Below are 22,023 nucleotides of genomic sequence, written 5' to 3'. Positions count from 1 at the left end.
CTCATAAAAAGGCCTCGGCGGGGCGGCGGCGGGAGGAGCCGTCGGAGCCGCCGCTGCCGTTCCGCGCCGGCCGCGGCCAGAGCGAGTCAGGACCGCGGACAGCGCCCGCCCCGCGCCGCCCCGCGCCCACCATGACGGCGGAGACCCACCTGCAGGGCGTGGAGATCTCGGCCGCCCAGTTCTTCGAGATCTGGCACCACTACGACTCCGACGGTGACTCCTTTCCCCCGGGACGGCGGGGGCGCGGGGGGCGAGGGGGGCGAGCCCGCGGGAGGCTGGGGGACAGCGCCGCTGCCCGCCCGGCGCCGGCCGGTCCCGCCCGCCGCCCCGGAGCCGCCGGGGCCGGGCCGGCAGCGGTGCGCGGGGAGCCGCTCGCCGGGAGCCAGCAGCCGGGTCCCAGATGCCCCTGCCGGCGCTGGAGAACGGAGAGAGTTGGAGGGAGCGGTGACGGCAGCCGTAACTCTTTCTGTTGTTCATTCAGGCAATGGGTTCATGGACGGGAAGGAGCTACAAAACTTCATCCAGGAGCTGCAGCAGGCACGGAAGAAGGCAGGCTTGGTAGGTTAATGTTTCGCCCCACTTTTTCATCTTCTAAGAGAAAGAAGAGTTTTCTTGAGCAAGCTCCTGTGCCGTGCTTCCTTCTGTTCTCTCTTGTCATCCCACGGTTCATGCGCCTGCCGCACCGGGCAAAGCTTGGTTAGAAAGGAGCAAGTTGCAAACCTGATAAATCATCTACTTTGGAAAGGTGAAACCAGGGTCCACCTCACTGATGAGCGGCTCCCGCTCGTAACTTGCAAGGCTGCAAGTTGACACTTCTGACACTGCTCGAAAAGTCAAGAAATGTACGGATGCTGTCATTTTCTCTTGGATGGGACCTTATCCCATTGCAATTAATCTTATCTGATCCAGATATGTATTCATTAAAACTGGCGGGGAGGGGGTGGAAAAAAAAAACAAACCTAACTCTTCAGTGTAGTTGGACTCTTAATTTCACACCTAAAGGGCAGCACGGGCTGAAATGCGTTTCTGCCCCTTGGTGGTCACTAAATAGATCTGCAGATTACTCCTAAACACTTATTGCTCTTCTCCGGGTATATGAGTACCAAATCCTGGCTGTTTAAATGGCTCAGAGAGACAGCGAAGTTTTTGACAGTGTTGTCAAAACATGTCTGTGTATGAATTATCGAAAAATTAATTATTAACTTCCTCCAACTTATACCCATGCAGGGGGAGAAAAGATAAGGGAGAAATAAAGAAAGAAATTAAAGATTCCATGTAAAAATACAGCCACTTTTAGCATCAAAGCCCAATATATAACTTAATTGAATCAGTCTAAATGAATCGATGCTAAAAGAATTCTGAATATAATTTAAGTGGATCATGTGTGCACAGAGAAAATTGATTAACACTTCCTAATAAGAATGCCTCCAAATTGAGAAATAGCTTTTCAATAATTAACTGTGTTTTGAAAGTTCCTATATATTTTAGACCTAGATGCAGAAAAAAAAAATTAATATGAACCTTAATTGTGTTTTGTGGAAAATTGTATAGTATAAATTTAAGAGTACAAACTTTACACATATGAAAATCTCTCTCAGCAATGCTTCTAATGTTACTGCAGTCTAGGTAGCAGTTAATTCTTATAAGAAATGTTGGTGTAGGCTCTAATTTTCCTGAGTGTAAATTCAAACTAAAATTTAAAATAAAATAAAGCAAAACTGAAGTTAAAAAAAAAGCCCAAAAGAAAACAGAATATTAGAAAATCAATGTGGCTATTTTAGAAGGAAAAAATCAAATTTTTTTTCACAGAAAAGTTAAAGAATTTCAATACTTTTCAGGTACTGCAACAGAACAAATCTCTCTTCTATGTCAAAGGGCAGGAAACTTAAGTTTGCTTGGTAGAAAGATATTAAAGCCTTTTTATATTTAGTATTAATTGTATTGTTAGTAGAAATGGTAATATATTTCTGAGTAGTTAAAAATTGATTAGATGCTCAAGGTAAAAAAATATTTATAATTTTAAGGTCAGGATATTTCCTCTGTCAAAGCAAGTGTACATCTCTTAAAAACATAACATATTCAAAGCTACACAGAAACCCTTGCCGGATTATTCTTATCTGCTACGAATGTTACAATGTATGTGGGTTTTTTCCAATAACTTCTGCCAATATCTGACACTGTATTCTAAAAATGCTCAGATATTTATGTTTTTCTGTCCCATATCTCTGATTCAAACCTGGCTTTGGGGTGTTCTGCTGAAAAGAGCAATCTACAGTAGCAAAACGAAATTCAGCACCTTGTCTGTGGGCTCTGGAGTACAGCTATATGTCATCTTAGGTTTCAAATCTAACCTGATTCTTGCATTTGAAGGCTCATTTGCTAAACAAGCATCTCATTAGTTCATTTCTTGTCTCATGGGATACTAATTCAGTATATTTGAATATCTATTCTTTTTCCAGAAGGGACACATTGAGAAACTAGTGTAGGTTATATGTCATTTCCCTGTCTGTCCTTCTTTTAACACCTCAAAGCTTCTTTATCATCATTAACTTCTGCATTTCAGGTCGTGCTTCTGCTCACTATTTTTGAAATATTCAATTATGCATTCTTCATAGCTAGATTTTACATCAGTCATGACATATGCATTAAAGAATCACATTGATGCTGTCATTGAATAGGACAGTTTAATATTTCCCAATATTCTTCCCAACTACAGAAGTGTTCTAATTATGTTCTGATGCTAATCCTTGCATTAATCCACTCAGCAAGCCTGTACTTTCACAGCTGCTTTTTCTCAGACAGAGAGGTAGCATGCAGCTTGATTCAGGCTAGCCTCCCTGAAAGGGGGAATGTCTACTCAAAAGGTTTAGTGCTTGGGCTTTGGTAACATTAGGCCCTTTTGCTTCATGCGTTATGGTAGACACTGAATTGATCTGGTATAATTGATCATGGTTCAGCCATGTTAGAACTCTTTTTTTAAAGATAAAAGCTACAGAAGCGTATAAACATAGCTTCCATTTATTGTGACCCGCATTTCTGCAATGCATTCTCTATTTGGGACTGCCAATTGCCAAAAGAAGCCCTGGGGTATAAGTGACCAGCACAGAGGTTGATAAAGTGTCAATAGGTGGATCTTGTCTGAGCTATTCCACATCCGTTTCTCACCTTCCCTGCCTGCATAGATAATGACAATATTTCTCCACAGAATCGTGTTATTTATGAGTACAATTATGTGAGGGTTTCTGTAGTGCCAGTTATCCTTACATTTTCAAATCATATCAGAAAAAGCTGATTTTTTTCACTTGTCAGAAAAGTATCTTTTCTGAGGTGTCTGACTAAGGCATGAAGGGCTAATTTCTTCATTTCAAAAATTGGGCACTGCATCTGTATCAGGTTTAGGACTAGACTTGGTTAAATTGAGGCAATTTTTTTGACCAAAAATATATATTTGAATAACATAACTTGAATAACTCTTCAAGCAGCTCATGAGCAGGTTAAGTGAACACCAAAAAACTCACCATAATTTCTGCATAATGAACTAGAGGATAAGTTTCCTGGTTTGTTTAACCTGTAATCAACTGTGCCTCCTTCAATGGCTGAACCCTGTCCGGCACTGCGGAGTGCTATTAGAAAGATTAGTAAAATATTTAACCAGGACTAATTAAAATCCAAGTGTCTAATTCTCTATTCCATCTGCTAAGCAAACTTGTCCCCACTTTGGGATCATTAGATGAAAGGTGACTTTGAAGTCCATTGTATTAATAACCACATCTCTAATTAAAGCCATGGCAAATTACTAACTTGCTATGGATGACTTTGACAGAAATAGGATACTAGGCCGTGCCTGTATCAGCTACAAGGAACTGACATTTTAGTTAGCTTTGGCAGGTGAAATTTGGGACAAGCTACGACGGACTTTGTAGAGCTGAGAGTCCCTGTGTCTCCAGTGAAAAAATTACTTAGGTCCTATTTAATCAGATCTATTATAACAACTAAACCTTTTATTTCCAAAGTCTGATATAACTTCATCTATAACTGTAGAATTGTCTTTTGCTTTAATATAACTGTAGCCCTATTCTTGCTGAATGGTTTTACTAGCTTCCACCTCTAAGAAATATGATCAAAATTAAAAGTTTAATCAGTATTGAAGGTTGATGACATATCATATCAAAGAAAGGCAGGTCAAGTTGAAGTGTGAAATCAAATATTCAGATATTTGCCCCAAGTCTGGCACTTTTGCCATAGCCAATGAGAATAGTCTTTAGAGAACAGATGTATAGCAGGCACCATAATTTATATGGACAACAATGATGGCTTTATTCTGTCAGATTTAAGGTACTAAATCTCCCTTTTAAGGTACTGTCTCCCTTTCTACATTTAAGCAGTGACATTTTGACTCTGTTTCCATGATAACCAAATACTAAACAGTGAAAAATATGATATTGTGATGAGATCCTTTAAGACTAAAATAGCATCCATTGTTCAGGAAAAATCCACTCAAAGACGTGGAAAGACTATTTTGGTGTTCAGATGTATTATACCAAAATTTTTTCCTTATTTTGAAAGAGTCTGCACTGCCTTCAAGTTACTAATTTAAAAATGAAAACTGAGAAAATGTAGTAATAAATGTCTATGAACTTCACTGTCACCATCTTAAACAAAGGAACTATTAGACACATCTTCCAACACATCTGTCTTTATAATTTTTTCATTCTGTAAACTAAAATAGTGTTCCAAGCATTTAGATGCCAATCATTCACACCGGCTATAATGTAATTCCCTAGGAAGTAAAATGAAAAAAAATTAATTTAAACTTGACAAATGTAGCTGCAATGTGTGAGTACTTCATTAAATGTGATATATTATTTGGCAAATAATAGATTGTTCAAGTGTTTTTACATATGTTTCTTGTATTTTAAAGTAATGATTATATAATTGTAACTTTGTAGGATTTAACACCTGAAATGAAAGCTTTTGTGGACCAATATGGGAAATCTACTGATGGAAAAATAGGTATAGTTGAGGTAAGACTGTTACTTTGTAACTTCATTTGAAGAAAATACATTTAACACAGAACAATGTGAGCATAATATGCCAATACTTTGTATTTTTAGATACACAGAATATTTCTTCCATGCTTTTAAGGTCTTTTTTTTTTATTTTTTACTAATGCAACTTTTTCATTAACAAGTAATGTATTCCTTACCACATTCCAGACAATTCACAAGTCATTTAACTTTTCTCTCTTTATTCAATACAAATAAGTATCAACAGAAATTTAAGTTTTCTACAAATCAGAATAAAATTGTATTTCAGAAATTTAAATTAAAAAGGTAATTTGATGAGAAGTAATGTGATGTAGTGCTACCTGTGATTTTGAACTCATGCTCTGTCACCATTCTAATTAAATGTGATAACATCTGAGTGAAGTTAATTGAGCAGCCACTACATGTAGTCTATTCTAAAAAACCCCAAATATGCAACCCAAGTAAGTCAGCATGTTAATAATGGTTAAGAATTAATTTCTTAGGATTTCCTTGCTTGAGTTTTAACAGAACTGCAGGCAGAAAATTCTCACATTCCTTATTCCCATTTTCTGAAGAGGCTGAAGATAACCAGCTTCTCCTCCTCCAGCTGCTCAACAATTGTATAACTTAGACAACTTAATAGGAAGGGGGGAATCATTGTGTTTTCTCTGCATTTCACTCTTCAGCACTGCAATTCAAAAAGGAAAGTTTGTGGGGTTATAGGGTTACAGTTTGAGAAGCCACTTCTCTGAGCTTAAATCAACGACTCATTTATGTCACTCTGAGTGCAGTGAGACTGCCGTTTTATTATCAAATTATATCATAGGGTTTTTTCCTAATAATAAGAAATCTGACCTAGAGCTCATTAAGAAACAGCTGGAAACAAGCCAGGCCTGCAAAATTTCTGCAGTGACCAGCTTTGGGTCAGTATTTAATTTTAAAACTGAGAACTGAATAGAATCTGTAGAAGTCAATAGAAAGTATCACTGCTGATACAATAGATCATTTCAAGATACCTTTTCTCCTCTGTCGTATGTCTGAATTTTATATACTGCTTTAAAGGCATATGTAATTATGACTAAACTACCACAGAAATATGAACAATTTGTTTCACTTGCAGCCACAATTGATTTTTAAAGGTGCATCTTTTAACAATACTTAACATTGATCAAATAGCTTTGCATCTAGAAAGAAGTAGTGTTTATTTGGTACAATAATTATTTTTGTTTTGGGCCAACAAATGCTAATTTATTTCTAATTGAAGATTTTTATTTAAATTAGTCTTTTTGAATATCTGTGGAGCCAGCACTGATGCAAGAGGAATGTGTGAACAGTGCCTGAAAAAGAATGTGCTTTTTCACTTAGGAAAGATAACTAGAAGTTTTACCTTTCAAATTCTATTTCTGATTCTGCTATTAAGTTAATGAGGGAAGATGAGCAAATCCAATAGGGTCTGATATGGCTCACCACCCCCAGTGAAGGGCCAAGCATGCTCAGCATTCACGGAAGCAACTGAATAGTGATAGTATGGAGTTCAGTGACTGAAGGGACTTTCTCCCTTAATATAGCAGTTTCCAAACCCAATAGCTGTATTTTGTTTCCCTTAAATCAGCATGAAGCTCGATTTGGAAACTGCTGATGGGACTCATGAAATGTGTGATATGTGCAGAGCAGTACGATATTAAAGTTGGTACTTGGACTTTACTCTCCTACCTTATATTAAAAAAAATATCCAGTAATTCCAGATTGTTCCCATTTACATGGTACATCAAATAGTTTTTCTGAAAATTGTGTGAACACTGTTTAAGAAAACTTACATAAAGCCATTCAGACTCCCAGCCCTCAAAATGGACACCCAGCATTTGACAAAGAATGTGCCAGCCAGTAATGAGTTTTCAGGAAAGGTCTGTTGACTGAGATAAAGAGGAGGCCTGGGTGGCTTCACAGAGGAAGAAGTGGATTTTCAGCTCAGGTTAAGCGTTGATTCTGTTTTGCAAGCACACTGCAGTGAGTTTGCTGGCTATTATCCAGTGTCCTCCAGCTAAAGGCAGAGCCTGACCTGCCCACTTTCTTTCCATTGTGTAAGAGACCTTTAATTCACCTTTTGTACTCATTGAGACCAATGCTTTTACTAAAATGCTGTTTTGAAACTCAAGGTTTCAAAACTCAGAACTGCAGCAATTTCACATTCAAATTATTTGAAGATTACTGCTGCCAACAATTCGACTACTTATTAGCCTAAAATATTCTTTGTACTCCCATGCTCTATAATGGGATTTTAAAAAGCAAATTCATTCTGTATCAGGCAAAAGGAATTTTAAACAACCTTAAATATCAACGGAATTTACTTAGAGAACAATGTCTAGAAAATAGTTCTGATATTGTTTTAGGTACTGAGAGTATTTTTTCTGCTAGGTTGCCTACAAAGACACACCTCAGCCTGCAGCTGACCAGAAAGGAGTCAAACCAGTCAGGCTTTGTAGCTGTCCTCTATTATTTGCGATCCAGAGACAACCAATCTTCTCCAAAAAAGCACCAAAGCTCAAGGCTCACTAAATTTCTATTGCTGCCATACACAGACTTGCAATGGTCTGCACTCTTACTCAAAGATTCTCACAAAGTCCCCCTATGCTTATCCCCACAAAGAAGTCATCACTTAAAATAGCACCAGGTTTCCATCTTTCTTCTTGATAGTGGTATAAAACTGGGACTGGGAAGCTGAACCAGTTTCCAGACCATCTACTCATCCCTTTAATACTGCAGAGTTTTTCCACAAAAAGCAATTTTTGTGGAAATTAATGCTTTCCCCTGAGACTTACAAAGGGTGAGAGGTATAGCTTAAAATAAGGTAATTTTCTTTCAGAGGTAATATATTCTGTGCCTCAATTACAGTTTGGTACTGCTAATAGGCTGTTAATAATCCTTTGGACAGTTGCTATTTTATGGTGCCCTTGTAAAATTCACAGGAGTTACCTATGTCATTGAATGACTTCTTATTTGTATTTTTGACACAAGCAAATCTTTACTATTGTTATAATCAATCACTTCGCCCAAACTATCTTTTTTATTCTGAATATTTCTTACATTCAGCATTTGCTGAAGTTGTTAAACAGGAGCATACTCTAAAAATCAAAGCTTTTCTGACATGAAAGAAATAAAGACATTTTTTTCATAAATCAGGACTAAGTTACACACATTTAGCTATTGTGTACACATAAATATATACTTACCCGTAAGAGTATATGCTATTTATAATGGAGTCAGTTTTGAAAGCTGCTGACAAAAAAGCATTTCTTGGGTTGATTTTGATTTCATGTTCAGCCACTTAGCAAAAGCACTGAGAAGGCTCTGATGGTCCTGACAGCCTGTCATCAGCTGCACCATTTCTGTAAGGAGAGTGCTCTGGTGTGTCTTTTCAGCTGTACTAACACTAAAAGAATTTAACTGATTCCTTGCATATATTATATTAGAGAAACAAGAGATGTCTCCATAACTTTGTTGTGTCTGTGAGGTGAGAGCTGAAGTCACTTATGGCTCTGCTGGTTTCCAATAAAAAAGCTTCAGCAATTAGGCAATAGCACTGAAATAGGCAGAACAAAAGATTTGAGGGTGTGAAACGAAGGCAGAAAAACAAAAATTTGAATAAAAATTTTAAGATGAGACTCCAGAAAGTCTGCAGATGTCATTTTACATAAAAGAATGCAACTAAGAAATCTGTCTTGCTCCATTTTCTCTATAGTAAGCACAGCTGGTCTATTCTTCAAGTAAAAAGTTTTTTTTAATCAAAACGTATTTCGAACATTTTGAGGACAGGAAAAAACAGAGCTTTTGTTAAAAACAAATCATGATTTTACATTAAATTATACAGCGTACTTTCCATCTTCTACATTTGTCATTTGCCAAAATTGAGTTATAGTAAATGAACATTTTTAATAATCAGTACAATAATGTCTGATTTTTAAAAAGCCTTTTGTAGAGAAGAGGCATTGGAAGAACCATCCCTGGGTTTTGCAGGGCTAAAAGCCCTCTTGATTTCTTTCTGGTATTTATAGCTCTTTTTGAACACATCTCTGTGACTGACAAATGAGAACTGCCAACCCTTGCTCTCCCTATTTTCTGGGTTTTTTTCTCCTGGCTTTTCCTTATATTTAACCATTTACATTACACACATGTTCTTCATGTCGGTGTTCCTTTCTTTCTTGGTATACCTTTCTTGGTATCTGAGTAGTCTATATTTCTGTTTTCTAATTCATGGTCCTTCACACTTATCCTCTATGAATCCTTGTGCTATGCTTTCCCTTCATGCTGACTCCATGGATTTTAATATAGACTCTAATTCTGCATGGGTGAATTTTTTCCCCTTTCCCCAGCTACCCTTTTAGATTAAGTGTAGCTTTACTACCTCACGCCCTTCTCTCAGACCTCAAGTTCTGTTTGACCTTGATAACTATGACAAAGCTGCAGGCCAGAAGCCTTTCAGAAGCATCTTCCAAACACTTTAGCTAGCAGGAGGAAGCTTCCAAGCAGGCCACAGCAGCAGCAGTATGAGTACAAAAATTCCATCACTTTTAAAAATCTTCATGCTCTGTTACAGGCTCAGTTGGTCTGATGAAGAGCCAAAATTTAACCTTTCTTAAACTCTGTTGCAGCTTGCTCAGGTATTGCCAACGGAAGAGAATTTCCTGTTGTTCTTCAGATGCCAGCAGCTAAAGTCAAGTGAAGATTTCATGCAGGTACAATATGAAAAGTTATCTGTTATAAAGCCATCGAAGACCTACTTGCCATAAACATATGATTAAAGCATTCACATTCTGATTGCAGACATGGAGGAAATATGACAGCGACCACAGTGGCTTCATTGATTCTGAGGAACTTAAGGTAAACCAGTATCTATGAGCATGCACAATGTGAGAACAGGTGTTGGGTTACAGCCTTGTGCTGCTATCTTTTTCTTCAGATACATCCCACTCGTGCATGTTTTTGCATTTCAAACATGATAAAAAATGCAATACAATTAGCTGATGTTTTTATACCAGTGAATTATTTAAAGTGAAACTCTAATCTGATAAATGTTTTTTAAGCCATGTTTTAATTCAGATAAGTGTTGGCATCAAATGACTTAGGGTACCAGGTAGCTTAGAAGATTAAGAAAGATAAAGATTAAGAAAGCAAGATGAGTCTCTAACAGCTATGTTGGTTATTTTTTTGGTCTCTTAGAGAAAAGAGCTGCTTTGTTTTTACTATTAATCACTATGCTGCTGGACAGTTGGTGTTGTCCCAGGTACCATGTAACCCTACAATTTCCTAACTCTAATACTGTTAGACTGACAAAATGGAATTGTGCTGCCTCTGCTTGGTTAACCTAGTACAATTTTGGTACCAGCTTTAATATACACAAATAAGAGCAGAATCAAGGTTACCCCATTAGGCATCTCAGCCTTGCACAGTTAAGAAATTTTGAAACAAGAGTGATTTTATTTCCCTAGTCATCAATCAACATCAATTTGTTGATGCTGAATTAGTGTCATGGAATCACAGGGAGGTTCTTAGGAACCTCTGGAGTTCATCTGGTCCAAATCCTCTGCTCAAGCAATACCACCCAGAGCCAGTTGCCCAGGACCTTATTCAGATGGCTTTTGCACGTCGCCAAGAATGGAGACTCTACAGCTTCCATGGGCAACCTGTCCCAGTGCTGTGTCATCCTTGCAGTGAAAATGTGTTTCATGATGCTCAGAGGGAACATTTAGTGTTTCACTTTGTCACCATTGTCTCTGGTGCTGTCAGTAGCCTAGCTCCATCCTCTTATCACCCTCCCTTGAAGTATTTATATACTTTGGTGATGTTCTCCTGAAGCTCCTCTTCTCCAGGCTTAAGTGTCCCAATTCTCTCTACCTTTCTTCATAGCAGAGATGCTCATATACAACATATTTCTGAGTAGAAAGGTGCCATTTTCCACAATTCAACTGCATTTGATTCATTATTGTAGCTTTACATTCAAAGGAATCAAAGCAAATCATAGCAAGAGAACTATCTGTGTTTGTCCATCTTATTTGGACTATTTTGTCCATATGTGGTATAAAGAAGAGTGATGTAAGTTTTTAATAAAGCACCAGGAGATCAAACCAATCAAAATTGTTCCTGTTCTTCTGCTCAGAAAAGAAATCCATGATAGAAAAATTCACATATTTTTTTCTTTTCCCTTTCTCTTTTGAGTTTGATATCTGTGTGACATTTGCTGAGGATCAAAGCTTAGGGTAACCCTCAGGCACACAAGCCCATTCTTCTGCTGACTGGTTGCACCAGTCCAGTGTTTTTAAAGTTGCAGAATCAGGAAAAGGTAGCACTTGAGAACTCTCCAGCTGTTAACTGATGCCTGCTGACTGCTATATTTTAAAATAGATTTTAAAAGGCAGGGTTGTTTGAGGGCCAACTGAAGAATGAAGAGATTTTAACTGAATCTCTAATTGTTCATCTCTCTTGTGCTGTGAGGTTTCATTTGCCTCAGAGAAAGAGGTCATTTTAACACTGAAAATAAGACATAAATGCCCAGTTTTATTTTTAGATCAGTATTTCTTGGCAAGCCCAAATATTTTTAAGTATTTGCTATGGAACGAGTACACCCACTTACAACTTTGTAAGTGAAATTTAAGCTGGAAATAAAGAAAACTTTCTAACAATAGTAATGGCAGTAGAATATGTCCCCTCTAAGGGGGAGGCAGACTCTTCATCACTGCCTGTATTTAGGAACTGTTTGGCAATAGCTCAGATCAGAGACTAATTCAGGAACTTTAGATAGATAGAATCCTTTCTTGAGGCATGGACTGAATAGCCTTTTAATTTCTCTTCCAGTTCTATTTTCCATTGAAGCACGCAAGATTAAACATATTTCTGAAGCATCCATTCACAACATTTCAGTCATGTTCTTCATTATACAAACTACCAGGAAGGGCCTCCAGCCAGGAGGGGGCCAGGCTGCTAATCATGTTAGGGAGTGTTAGTCACACCACTATTGACATGGCTGCATTCAGGTCCAGGAATGCAAGCATATTTTCTTATAAGCTCTACCATTTTCTATGATGACAGAAATCAGGTCCTTCATCAGGCCTTGCAATGGCCTTGCTTTACAATTTGGTATCTTCCTTTTTTTTTGCTGTCACAGATCTAGTACAAAATTTAAAACACAGAATGGGTGGAAAAAAATCTTATTTTTTAAAGTAAATGTGGCTTGTATTTCAAGTCTTGGGACGTCAAATTCTCATTCAAAAATGCAATGAAATTGACTGCACACATTTAAAATACAAAGTAGGAAGAACTAATGTTCAGTTCTAGCATCAGGTAATGCCATAGGTAAGGACAAAATGCAATTAATCATTGACCTTTTCTGTAAAATTGTTCAGATGCTGCAAGAAGTGATTAGGCATACAAGTTTTCAAGGAGTCCCAAGGTTGATTAGTTTAGTTTACTGATAGTGCATATTAAGAAGCAGTATACTTGAAAGCCAAACTTTTTTCCAAATTCACAATACAACAAATGGCATACAATGCAGGAAGTTTTATTAGTTACTTTTTCCAAATAAAATGCAATATTCTTGAACTTACCAAAAGAAACATATACTCTTAGTTGTTAATAACATTTTTTCCTACTTGTTTGGAACTTCAGTAGTAAATACTAAAGTGGAAGTAAAATAGTATTTCCCATTACTTTAATCTGAAGTTAGCAAGTCAAATATTTTAAACTGTAGATAAAAATTCACCTATTACTCTATTTATTTTAACAGAGCTTCTTGAAAGATTTATTACAGAAAGCAAATAAGCAGATTGAAGACTCAAAGCTAACGGAATACACAGAAATAATGGTAAGTTTACTTAGAGGTATAATGGGTTAATGGGCAGTTTTCAGTGCTGTTCAAAAAGAAAAGTCCAGCAATTTTTAACCTTCTTGGTATCTATATAATATCATTCCATGCCATTGTATTTTACCTGTTTTGCTCTCTTGTGCTGCTACCTGTAAAACCAAAGTCTGCACATTTCACAGGAGCAAAATTGTTCTTGTCATAATTATATTGTTTAGATCAAATTAATTTGGTGTTACTTCCCATATTTTGCCTTCTTTCAGTGCTGTAGTGTCTCTTGTCTTAAAAGACATCACTGCATGGTGGCTTCCTTAGATTTACAAATATGCCACACTTTCCTTCTCCCCTTGCTTCAAGGAAAAAAATTGATATTTTAGATAAACACTATAGCAAAACTGTTGCTTCCTTGGTCAGCCCATCCTTTGAATCTATCCATCCCACTGTTATGTCACTCCATGGGTCCAGTACTGGCTTCTGCATGGACTTTTCAAGAAAAAAAGACAGAATTCTGGTCTTCAGGAAATGTATAAATCTACGTTTTTTTACCAGCTTGTTTTCATCCTTAAATACTTCTAACAATTGAAAATGTGCTAGGTAGATGCACTTGGCCTCAAATTGGCTTAAAACTGGCTGAACAAAACTTGTGTTTTGCCTGGAAAAAGTCTGCTAGTTCATTGTACCAGTATAAACCATTTACATAGAAATGTCACTGTTCATTTGCTGCTGAAGATAACATTTTCATTCAAGGAGATTTTTGACCTCCATCCTAAAGTGTGCTATAAGTTCTGGCCTCTGCAGAGACACACACTGACAAAGAATTTAGTTAAAAGAGAAAAATAAGCCCAGCTCTCCAATCATCTCCACAGAAAACAGAAGCATAACAAAAAACACACAGTCCTGAGCAGCTGCTGGCAGGCAGAGCCAGCCACTAACTCATCAAAATACAAAATAAGTTCACTTCACAGATGCCATTGCTTACCTCCCTCAAATGCAAATCTATTTTCCTGGGAAATGCACACAAGGCAGATGCTTTTATACAAAGGAAGGAAGTGTTAAAACGAACCATAGTGTTGTGTAGAAATAAATGTTCACAGAATTGGTTACTTTTTTCTGGTATCCTTTGTCATTTATTTTGTATTAACAAAGTGAAATTAGGTCTTTTCTCATTGCATCACATTAGCTCCCTCTTTAAAAGGATAAATGTTATGTATATACGTCAGTACAGGATGTTTCTTTTCCTCTTATCTATAAATTACTTCTAAAATTACTGGGATTGCAGGTGATGGGATGGAGTGTGGGTGGTGGTGTTTTCAATACTTGCTTTGTAGTCTGCTGCTTTTGTGACTCTTTTATACAGCAAGTGCAATATTATGTTTGAAAGTAGAAAAATGGAACTGTACAGACATAAATACTGGAAGAGAAAGTCCTATGCAGGATCAATATCTTCATCTACTTCTAGCAGCTATTATAAGCTCTTTGTGCTTTTCAGGTGGCAGGAGCTCATCCTTTCAAGGCTTTAAAGGAAAACCCTTTATTACTAGAGTTATTAATAATTATTAGAAATAATAATCACTTATTTTGTGAAATTATATTAACATAGTTATTAGTATAATTTAATTATGCATCTTTGGAGACATTTATTTTCCCATTTTCATACCATCAAGAAAATAGGATCATCTGCAACATCAACATCTGTTCACTTTTTTTTTTTTTTTTTTTAATATATCACATTAAAAACATACTGTCTTTACTTAAATAGTTAGACCTGTTCAATTGAATGAAATATCTATTGTTTTTGTGTCTTAGGAAATGAATGCCTTGGATTCTATTGTACTTAACCCAACAGTTTTTCATCTTTATGAATAGAGAATAATGATTCTATTACCCAATCATGACATGAAGTCAAAAGTATTATCACATCAACATCCTCTCATTTATAAATAATTACATGTGCAATTCTCATACAGGACATTCATTCAGCAGTGTAGGCAGGCTAAGACCTAACTTACCACATCTAGTTTCTAATCAAGATTTTGCAGTAGAATTAATTACTATAAATTACTAAGTCAGTATTTAAATGTATTACACAGCAAATGTGACCTGGGCACATCATTTCAGGACAAAGTTAATTGGGTTTAAGTTTTCCAAATAAGTGTTTTCTTAATTAGGTTGATTATTTTTGATTAGCAATGTAAATTTATATATTCTTTCAGCTCAGGATGTTTGATGCAAACAATGATGGAAAGTTGGAGCTTACTGAACTGGCCAGGTATGTCTTCTGTTTCTTTTCACAAGAAATATCATATACCAAGTGCTGTAATGGGAACAGTTAAATATTTTGACCTTTGCTTTTTTCTCTCCAAAGACTGCTCCCTGTACAGGAAAATTTTCTTATTAAATTTCAGGTATGAATATTTACATTCCTCAAGTAGTCTGTTACCATCACACATAACAGGTGTCATTAATAGATTTGTTTTCCTTTTGGCATTTAGGGTGTCAAAATGTGTGCAAAAGAATTCAATAATGCCTTTGAGATGTATGACCAAGTAAGTTTTTAAAAATGTTTTTATTAATGGTGTAGATTATCAGCACTAATTTTCTGAATTTGTGGATAATTAGCCATGATGTATGGAACTAAAAATAAACGCTTAAACTTGTCTTTAATGGTATTTTTCAGGATGGCAATGGCTATATAGATGAAAATGAACTTGATGCCCTACTGAAGGATCTCTGTGAAAAGAACAAAAAGGTAATCCTAGAGGACTTCTTTCCCCTTAGAGATTAGATTTAATTTGGATTTTAAGGACACTTTAATCCACCCTAATAAGATAAATATAGAGCTTCTAAGTCATAATTCCTGAAGTCAAAGTACAACTAAAAATTGTGTTGGAAATAATAGCAGTGTAAATCCTGAACTAGGGGAGTTGTGATTACACAGTCACACTGTCAAGAGCTTGCTTGCCTCTGAGACACCAGCTAGCAGCAAGCAACATATGGCTATCATATAATGGATAACATACAAATATATAAAAACATTTTAGTGTGTTACTGTCGGATAGGCTGAGAATACCTGGGATTTTCTCTCATTTCGTGCCATTGGAAGTAAACTTGTTCATCCTGATAACTAAACAGGATTATAAAGCATTATCTGTTCTTTAAATAGGAATTAGACATTACCAACCTTGCAACATACAAGAAAAGCATCATGGCCTTGTCTGATGGAGGAAAGCTTTACCGAGCAGAACTGGCTCTTATTCTCTGTGCTGAGGAAAACTAGATCTCTTCTATCATGTCCACTTAACTAGTGATGTACTCTACACAATAACTGTGCACTATAAGGGAGTAGGCTGTATTTTTAAACTGCATATAGAAAATTAGCCAGGATGTGTGGCACATTCCTTTCAGTTTGTTTCTATACTGTTTGTAATGTACAGTTTTTGTAACAATAAGATTGATGAAGAGAATGTCAGTGTTGGGCCTGTCTGTATATTCAAAAGGAAACTAACTAAATATGTGAGAGTTGGTTTTGGTTGGGTTTTTGCTTTCATAAACACGGCTGGAGAAAAATTAAACCTGCTGACATTGCTGTGGTCATCATATCCTTTGACACTTGCAACATTTCTTGTTAAACTACATAACAAAAAGATCCACACATATGCACACATCTTTCCCAAAACAAATAAACGTGAGATTTTTAAATATAAAACCTGAATTCCAATAAAATACTATCTAGGTCTGAAATAGGAGACATTGGCATGTCTGATTTCAAAAATTTAATAAGGCATTAAGAAATATTTTCAGTTGTCAAACCACCCACTTACAGGTCTGTACTCTCTGCAGTCTTACAATTACTCTTCTCATTACGAATTCATAGCATATAGACAAAGCATTTATCTGGAATAGATCTCCATACAGTAGTTGATAAAAATATAGTGTTCTCAATCTAGCTGTTTTATTGAATTTAAACATAGGCACTTCAGAAATAAATGCCTTTAATCTGTCTTGAAATCCTGGCTAAATGACAGGTAGTATAGTTAATACACAGATTAACATGATATTATAAGTGTACCTTTCATGACTATTGCTGTGTCAGAGAATATGACAATCCATTTTCTAAACTATTTTCACATTTTGCAGGTTATAATTATTCTAGTAAATTGCTGTTTTTACATCATATTCTGTGTAATCTATAATTAAATTTAATATCCTAAGATTATCGGTGTCTAGTTTGTGTATCTCCTGGATTCTTGTACCTGTACCATGTAAAGGACAAACTGACTATTTTAAAAAATTGTGCCTCCTTGGATCTTACACTGAATTACTAGTCTATCTCACTAGCATTAAAATTTGACATTAAATGAAGAAAAAAATAGTACAGATTTTATAACAATTTAGTTTACATGGTGGGCTCTGCTTTTTATTATATAAGAGATGTATTTTTATGGGAACTATACTATGAAGCAGCCCTATCTTCTTGCATCCTTGGGGTTTTTTTGGCCTGGCTCCCTTTTTACTTTACACCAATTTTATGCCAGACAACTTCATGAATGTCCAGGCCACTGCTCCCAGTAAGTACTAGAGAAGGAAGGAAATTGGGGTGCCTCTTAATGCCAATAAACCTATGCTGCCTCCATGTACAACTGTTTTGGAAGCAATTCCAAGTTAGCAGATTAGCTATATACAACTTCTCAGATGCATTTCTGCGTCTTATTTAACATATGGAAGCAAATTAATTTTATTTGAAATGTGTTTCAAACAATGAGGCTCAATCCTTCAAGATTACAGTCCATGAACTCCCACTGAAGTGAGTCCTTGAATTCCTCAGGTGAACTCAAGCAACCAAATACCATTTCAGAAATGGCCTAATGATCTTGGGCTCTCTCCAGCCTGAGCCTTGGAAAGTTAAGGAGTAGGTGGTGCTGGATGGGATTTTGTTGGGAAAAAAATCCACACAAAGAACTAAAGGTTAAGCCAGTTCATTCTCACTGTTTTACTCCCACTCCATGCACAGTGACTTAACATCTTACCTGCTTGTCTCCTCTTTTCTCTATGCAATGTGAAATACAATTGTGTACATGAAGTGAAGGAACAGTGAATCTGCCTATCAGTACAATAAATGATTGATATTGTTCATATTGTCCACTTGAAACCCTGGATTTTGCCTTATTTAACATTTTAAAACGGTAAAAAAAAAAAGCCCCAAACCTTCTGCATAAGAATATGTTGGCTACATCATTACAGTGAGAGGTAAGGCTTTTAAAGTGTTTTGACAGAATCACCACAGACTCTGAAATCTGTCTTCCTGTCTCAGATCTGTTCACTGCTGCTGCCCACCAGCTGGCTCTGCTGCAGGGCACAACACAGAATGCAGGTCTCAGTCACCCACAGGCAGGGTTTTTCCTGCAGTTATTTCACCTAAATAAAACTTGGATTAAAAGACAGAAGTTTAGAACCCCAGTTCTAGCAAAGGTGTCTAGTGCAAAGAACCCCAGTGCAAAGCAAATTGTGACAAGTATGGCTCAGTCAAAACTGCTGTAAAACCTCCAGGTTTTAAACTCTAAATCACACCTGGGAAGACTGATTTTTAAATGTCAGGGTTGGGGCCGAACAAGGCATAATAATAAGAGAGGTGATGATAGGGAAGATTTCTTCTTCCTTCTGGTAGACATCTGGTGATCAAAGAAAAATTGTAGCATGCACAAAGATTAATTACATGATGTACTGCAGGTATGCCATATTGCAGCTTAACACAGAAACTGAAACAGAGCTACTTGGGATCCTCTTTACTGAAGCTATTAACCATTTTGCTGCCTATAAATACATAATTTACTAAAATAAACATGCAAAGAAACACTCAAGCTAACAAATACCAAAACCCACTGTCCTACAAATGCCGTCAAGTATTTTAGCCCATTGTAGTTTAAATATGTACAGATTAAAACTTAACTAGGTATTCAAATCAAAGAAGGTGATCTTCTAGAAATTTTAAAGCACAAACCAGCAAACTTAAAGAAAAATAACAATAGCAACAGTGAGGCCCTTCAAACCCTTGGCATTATAAATGCAGTGTTTGCTGACAGAAGTAAACCTTAACTGTACCAGGTCAGACAGAGTGAGTGCCTGCTTCCCCTTGGGCCCACAGCACTGTCTGGGCACCTCTAGAGGCCATTAACACCACCCAGCTAACCATTATGGAGAATATAATGTGAATTTCCACCAACAACTTAATTATGATTGAACACAACCCTTGAAACAAATACTTTGGCTCTCCTTTGTTCGCTGCTTCACTGTTCTATCATCAACAGTTCATGTGCAGTATCAAAGCACTGATCTAATCCTCCCTGTTTAGAACTTAGTTACCCACCTTTGAAAATACTATCCACACAAGCTAATGAAATTTCTGAACACCTTATTCCATGAGCAAATGTCAAATACAGATCAGAGTGCTGACAGTCATCAGCACTTTTATGCAAAATGAACCTTGTCAATGAATAAAATACATACACACTGGTGCTAGACTCACCTTAGACCTCAGTTAAGGCTGTGTTTCTCTACATAAGGTTTGCTTTTTCTGATTTTTATTAAGACCTCATCATAATCATGGTTATAGCCACTGGTTATGGAGGGCAACTGAAATCCACTCCTACTTACTCTGGCTTTGAAAAGATACAGAATGCCTACTTGGGCACCTGAATAAACATGGCCTGATTTTCTGAAGTGTTGAACACCTCCAATTCCCTATGAAATCAATTGAAGTTGTTCTTCAGCAACTAAAAGCAGGTCAGTGTACTCAAATCCCAAAGACTATTTTATGGCATATTAAATTATCACGTAAGGCTGTGGGGTTACCTTTGTTCAAGTAGCATTACTTATTTAGCAGTTACAATACAAGATGCTATACTGGAGGACTACAAACTTTCCTGCAGTTCAGCATCTTTAGTTACATGTTATTAGTATGGGAAAAAAAGAAAACATAAATTAACAGTTCACATGAACTTGGAAGCCAGTACAGTTAGGAACTCACAGTTCCCTCATATAGTATCATCCTCTGTTTGTAAAGCAAATCCTCAACTTGGAAAATAGAAGCAATATTCTCAACAGTAATTAAAATATTTAAGAGGAGAGAGTTCCCAGAACTAGGAGAACTAAAGACTTACAGCAGTTCTGGCATCATAGTGAGAGGAAATACAACAGATTTCTCTCATTTGCATCTTAAATGATTTTCACAACTTATTGATAAGCCCCTACTATAGCACAATAACACTTTTGCAGCACTGAATTAATCTAATAAATTGTAGCAAGTTCAAAGACAGTAAATCACCAGTAGAAATAAAAAGGATAATTTTAATATTTAATTAAGCAGACAAGATGTACTTTTCAGTTGGAAACAGACAATGAATCCCCTTTGTGGGTGTCTCCAAGTTGAGCTCATGGAAGTGGTAACACCTTTCATTGACAGACCATGCAAAAGTAATTTTTAAGAAGGTATTTGGATTTTAGGGAAGCATTCTTGTGACTCATGAAAATTAAAATGCCTCTGCAACCCTGACTCCTGTTGCAATCTCCAATGTACACCATCATCTTTTCTGACTCATTCCTCCTTGGTCCTGTCCCTCCAACTTCATAAAATGATTTTGCCACAAAGCAGTAATTTTTTTTTTATCCTTCCCTTTACATTTGGGCTCACTGGTAATCTCAGGGTGAGAAATGTAATAATCTCAGGGCAAATATGCCAGCCTAAATCAGCACAGACATTACCTCTCCTCCCAGGATTCCATATTGTTTGGAATAAAGAAGCTGTGATGACTGTGCTTTATTTCAATCTGTGAGTAATACAAAGCTGTGGATTGGAGACCTCTTGAGTTTTAGCAGTATTTTATGCCTTTTTCAGGACAGTCTAATCCTCATCAGCATTTAGGAACAGCTTATTTTGGAATTTCCAAAAGACACTGCCTGGGTTAAGTAGTAGCCATAAACCTTCTTTTATCCTTTTCCTGAGTTCAGATATCATGTGTTGCTGCTTGAGTAACAATTACATTGTATTTAGGCAAAACATAAACTTGATATGTTTAGGATTCATGTCTTCATAGCAATGTTCCTTTCTTGTCCCTACCAAGTCTAACAACTCTTACTGAAGGAAATCTGTCCCAGCCAGACTATTCCATTCTCCTGCAGCAGTGGATGACAATAGATCAGTTAACGTTTTTTCACTTAACCAAGTCTATATATTAGCAAGTATTTTGTAAGTTAAGTAACATATAACTCCTAAAACATTATATGTCATTTCTAAAACCTGCATATTGTATACACCTTGTCAAGACAAAATGTTCAGCATCTAAAAGCAACTAACTTGTATAGTTTGAAATGGATGTCACTGGCATAAGCAAGATAAAAGAAACCCTATTCTTATTATAGATGCTCATTAAAACTTAAAATGTGCTTTCTGGTTACATCGCTTTAAAAATAGGTTTTTTGTCATTTTACAATTAATATTTCATTTAGCTATGAACAGTTAGTTAATAGGTAAAAGACTTCAGAAGCAGTACCCATTTCTACAAATTACAAACATTCTGTTAGTAAATAAATCCCCAAGATCTCTTTGCAAGACAGGCTTTAAGAGGCCTCCCTTCAATATTCTGACAATATTAGATGAAGCAAAATCTGGTATCCTATGTTACTATTATTTTATACACAGGGAAGAGAGCTGTATGACAGGCAGAAGTGGTTCCTAGCCCCCAAAGGCAAACATAAACTGGATCCCAACTTCATGTTGAGACTTGCCTCTTTTCTTAATGTTTCCCACCTGTGCCCCACACAGGACGTATGTTTGTGAGCTAAAAGGAACTTGCCAGTCTTCTTGCTTCAGATGACCATATTGGAGGGAATACTGCAAATACACCTGTCCTGCTGTTCACAGGCTACAGAAATAACTTCAGGTCACATGAAGTCTATGGCAATTTCAGAGACTGAAATCTCCAATCTCAGTCCAGTACTTCAACCACACAACACACTTAGCCATACTAAGTCACAGAAATCCATATACAGGAGACTGAGAGGAACTTATTTTTATTGACAGCCTGTCACCAGAGGATAAGCTACTAGACATTCCAGAGAAATAACTGATGTTAAAAATAATGTGAGATG

General features: G+C 36.7%; 1 protein-coding gene across 1 annotated transcript; it reads left to right on the top strand.

Moving 5' to 3' along the window:
* The first annotated feature begins 14 nt into the window (after positions 1–14).
* On the top strand, positions 15–17,090 carry CALB1 (calbindin 1). The gene is made up of 11 exons (XM_021543189.4): positions 15–213; positions 482–558; positions 4,950–5,024; positions 9,677–9,760; positions 9,849–9,905; positions 12,805–12,882; positions 15,093–15,148; positions 15,245–15,284; positions 15,372–15,425; positions 15,557–15,628; positions 16,043–17,090. Exons 1-11 carry the CDS (start codon positions 132–134, stop codon positions 16,154–16,156), a joined length of 789 nt encoding a protein of 262 aa, XP_021398864.1. The 5' UTR covers positions 15–131; the 3' UTR covers positions 16,157–17,090.
* Positions 17,091–22,023: the final 4,933 nt, after the last annotated feature.

Source organism: Lonchura striata, chromosome 2, assembly GCF_050655825.1.
Source record: "Lonchura striata isolate lonStrDom1 chromosome 2, ASM5065582v1, whole genome shotgun sequence".
NCBI classification, from domain to species: Eukaryota; Metazoa; Chordata; class Aves; order Passeriformes; family Estrildidae; genus Lonchura; species Lonchura striata.
Note: the sequence above shows the minus strand (reverse complement) of the source record. Positions and strands in the feature narration are given on the sequence as shown.

Excerpts from the sequence above, each read along its gene's own strand:
- CALB1 (XM_021543189.4), top strand. The coding sequence starts at position 132 with ATGACGGCGGAGACCCACCTGCAGGGCGTGGAGATCTCGGCCGCCCAG. Across the intron at positions 559-4,949 it reads CACGGAAGAAGGCAGGCTTG|GATTTAACACCTGAAATGAA; the intron begins GTAGGTTAATGT and ends GTAACTTTGTAG. Across the intron at positions 9,906-12,804 it reads TTGATTCTGAGGAACTTAAG|AGCTTCTTGAAAGATTTATT; the intron begins GTAAACCAGTAT and ends TTATTTTAACAG.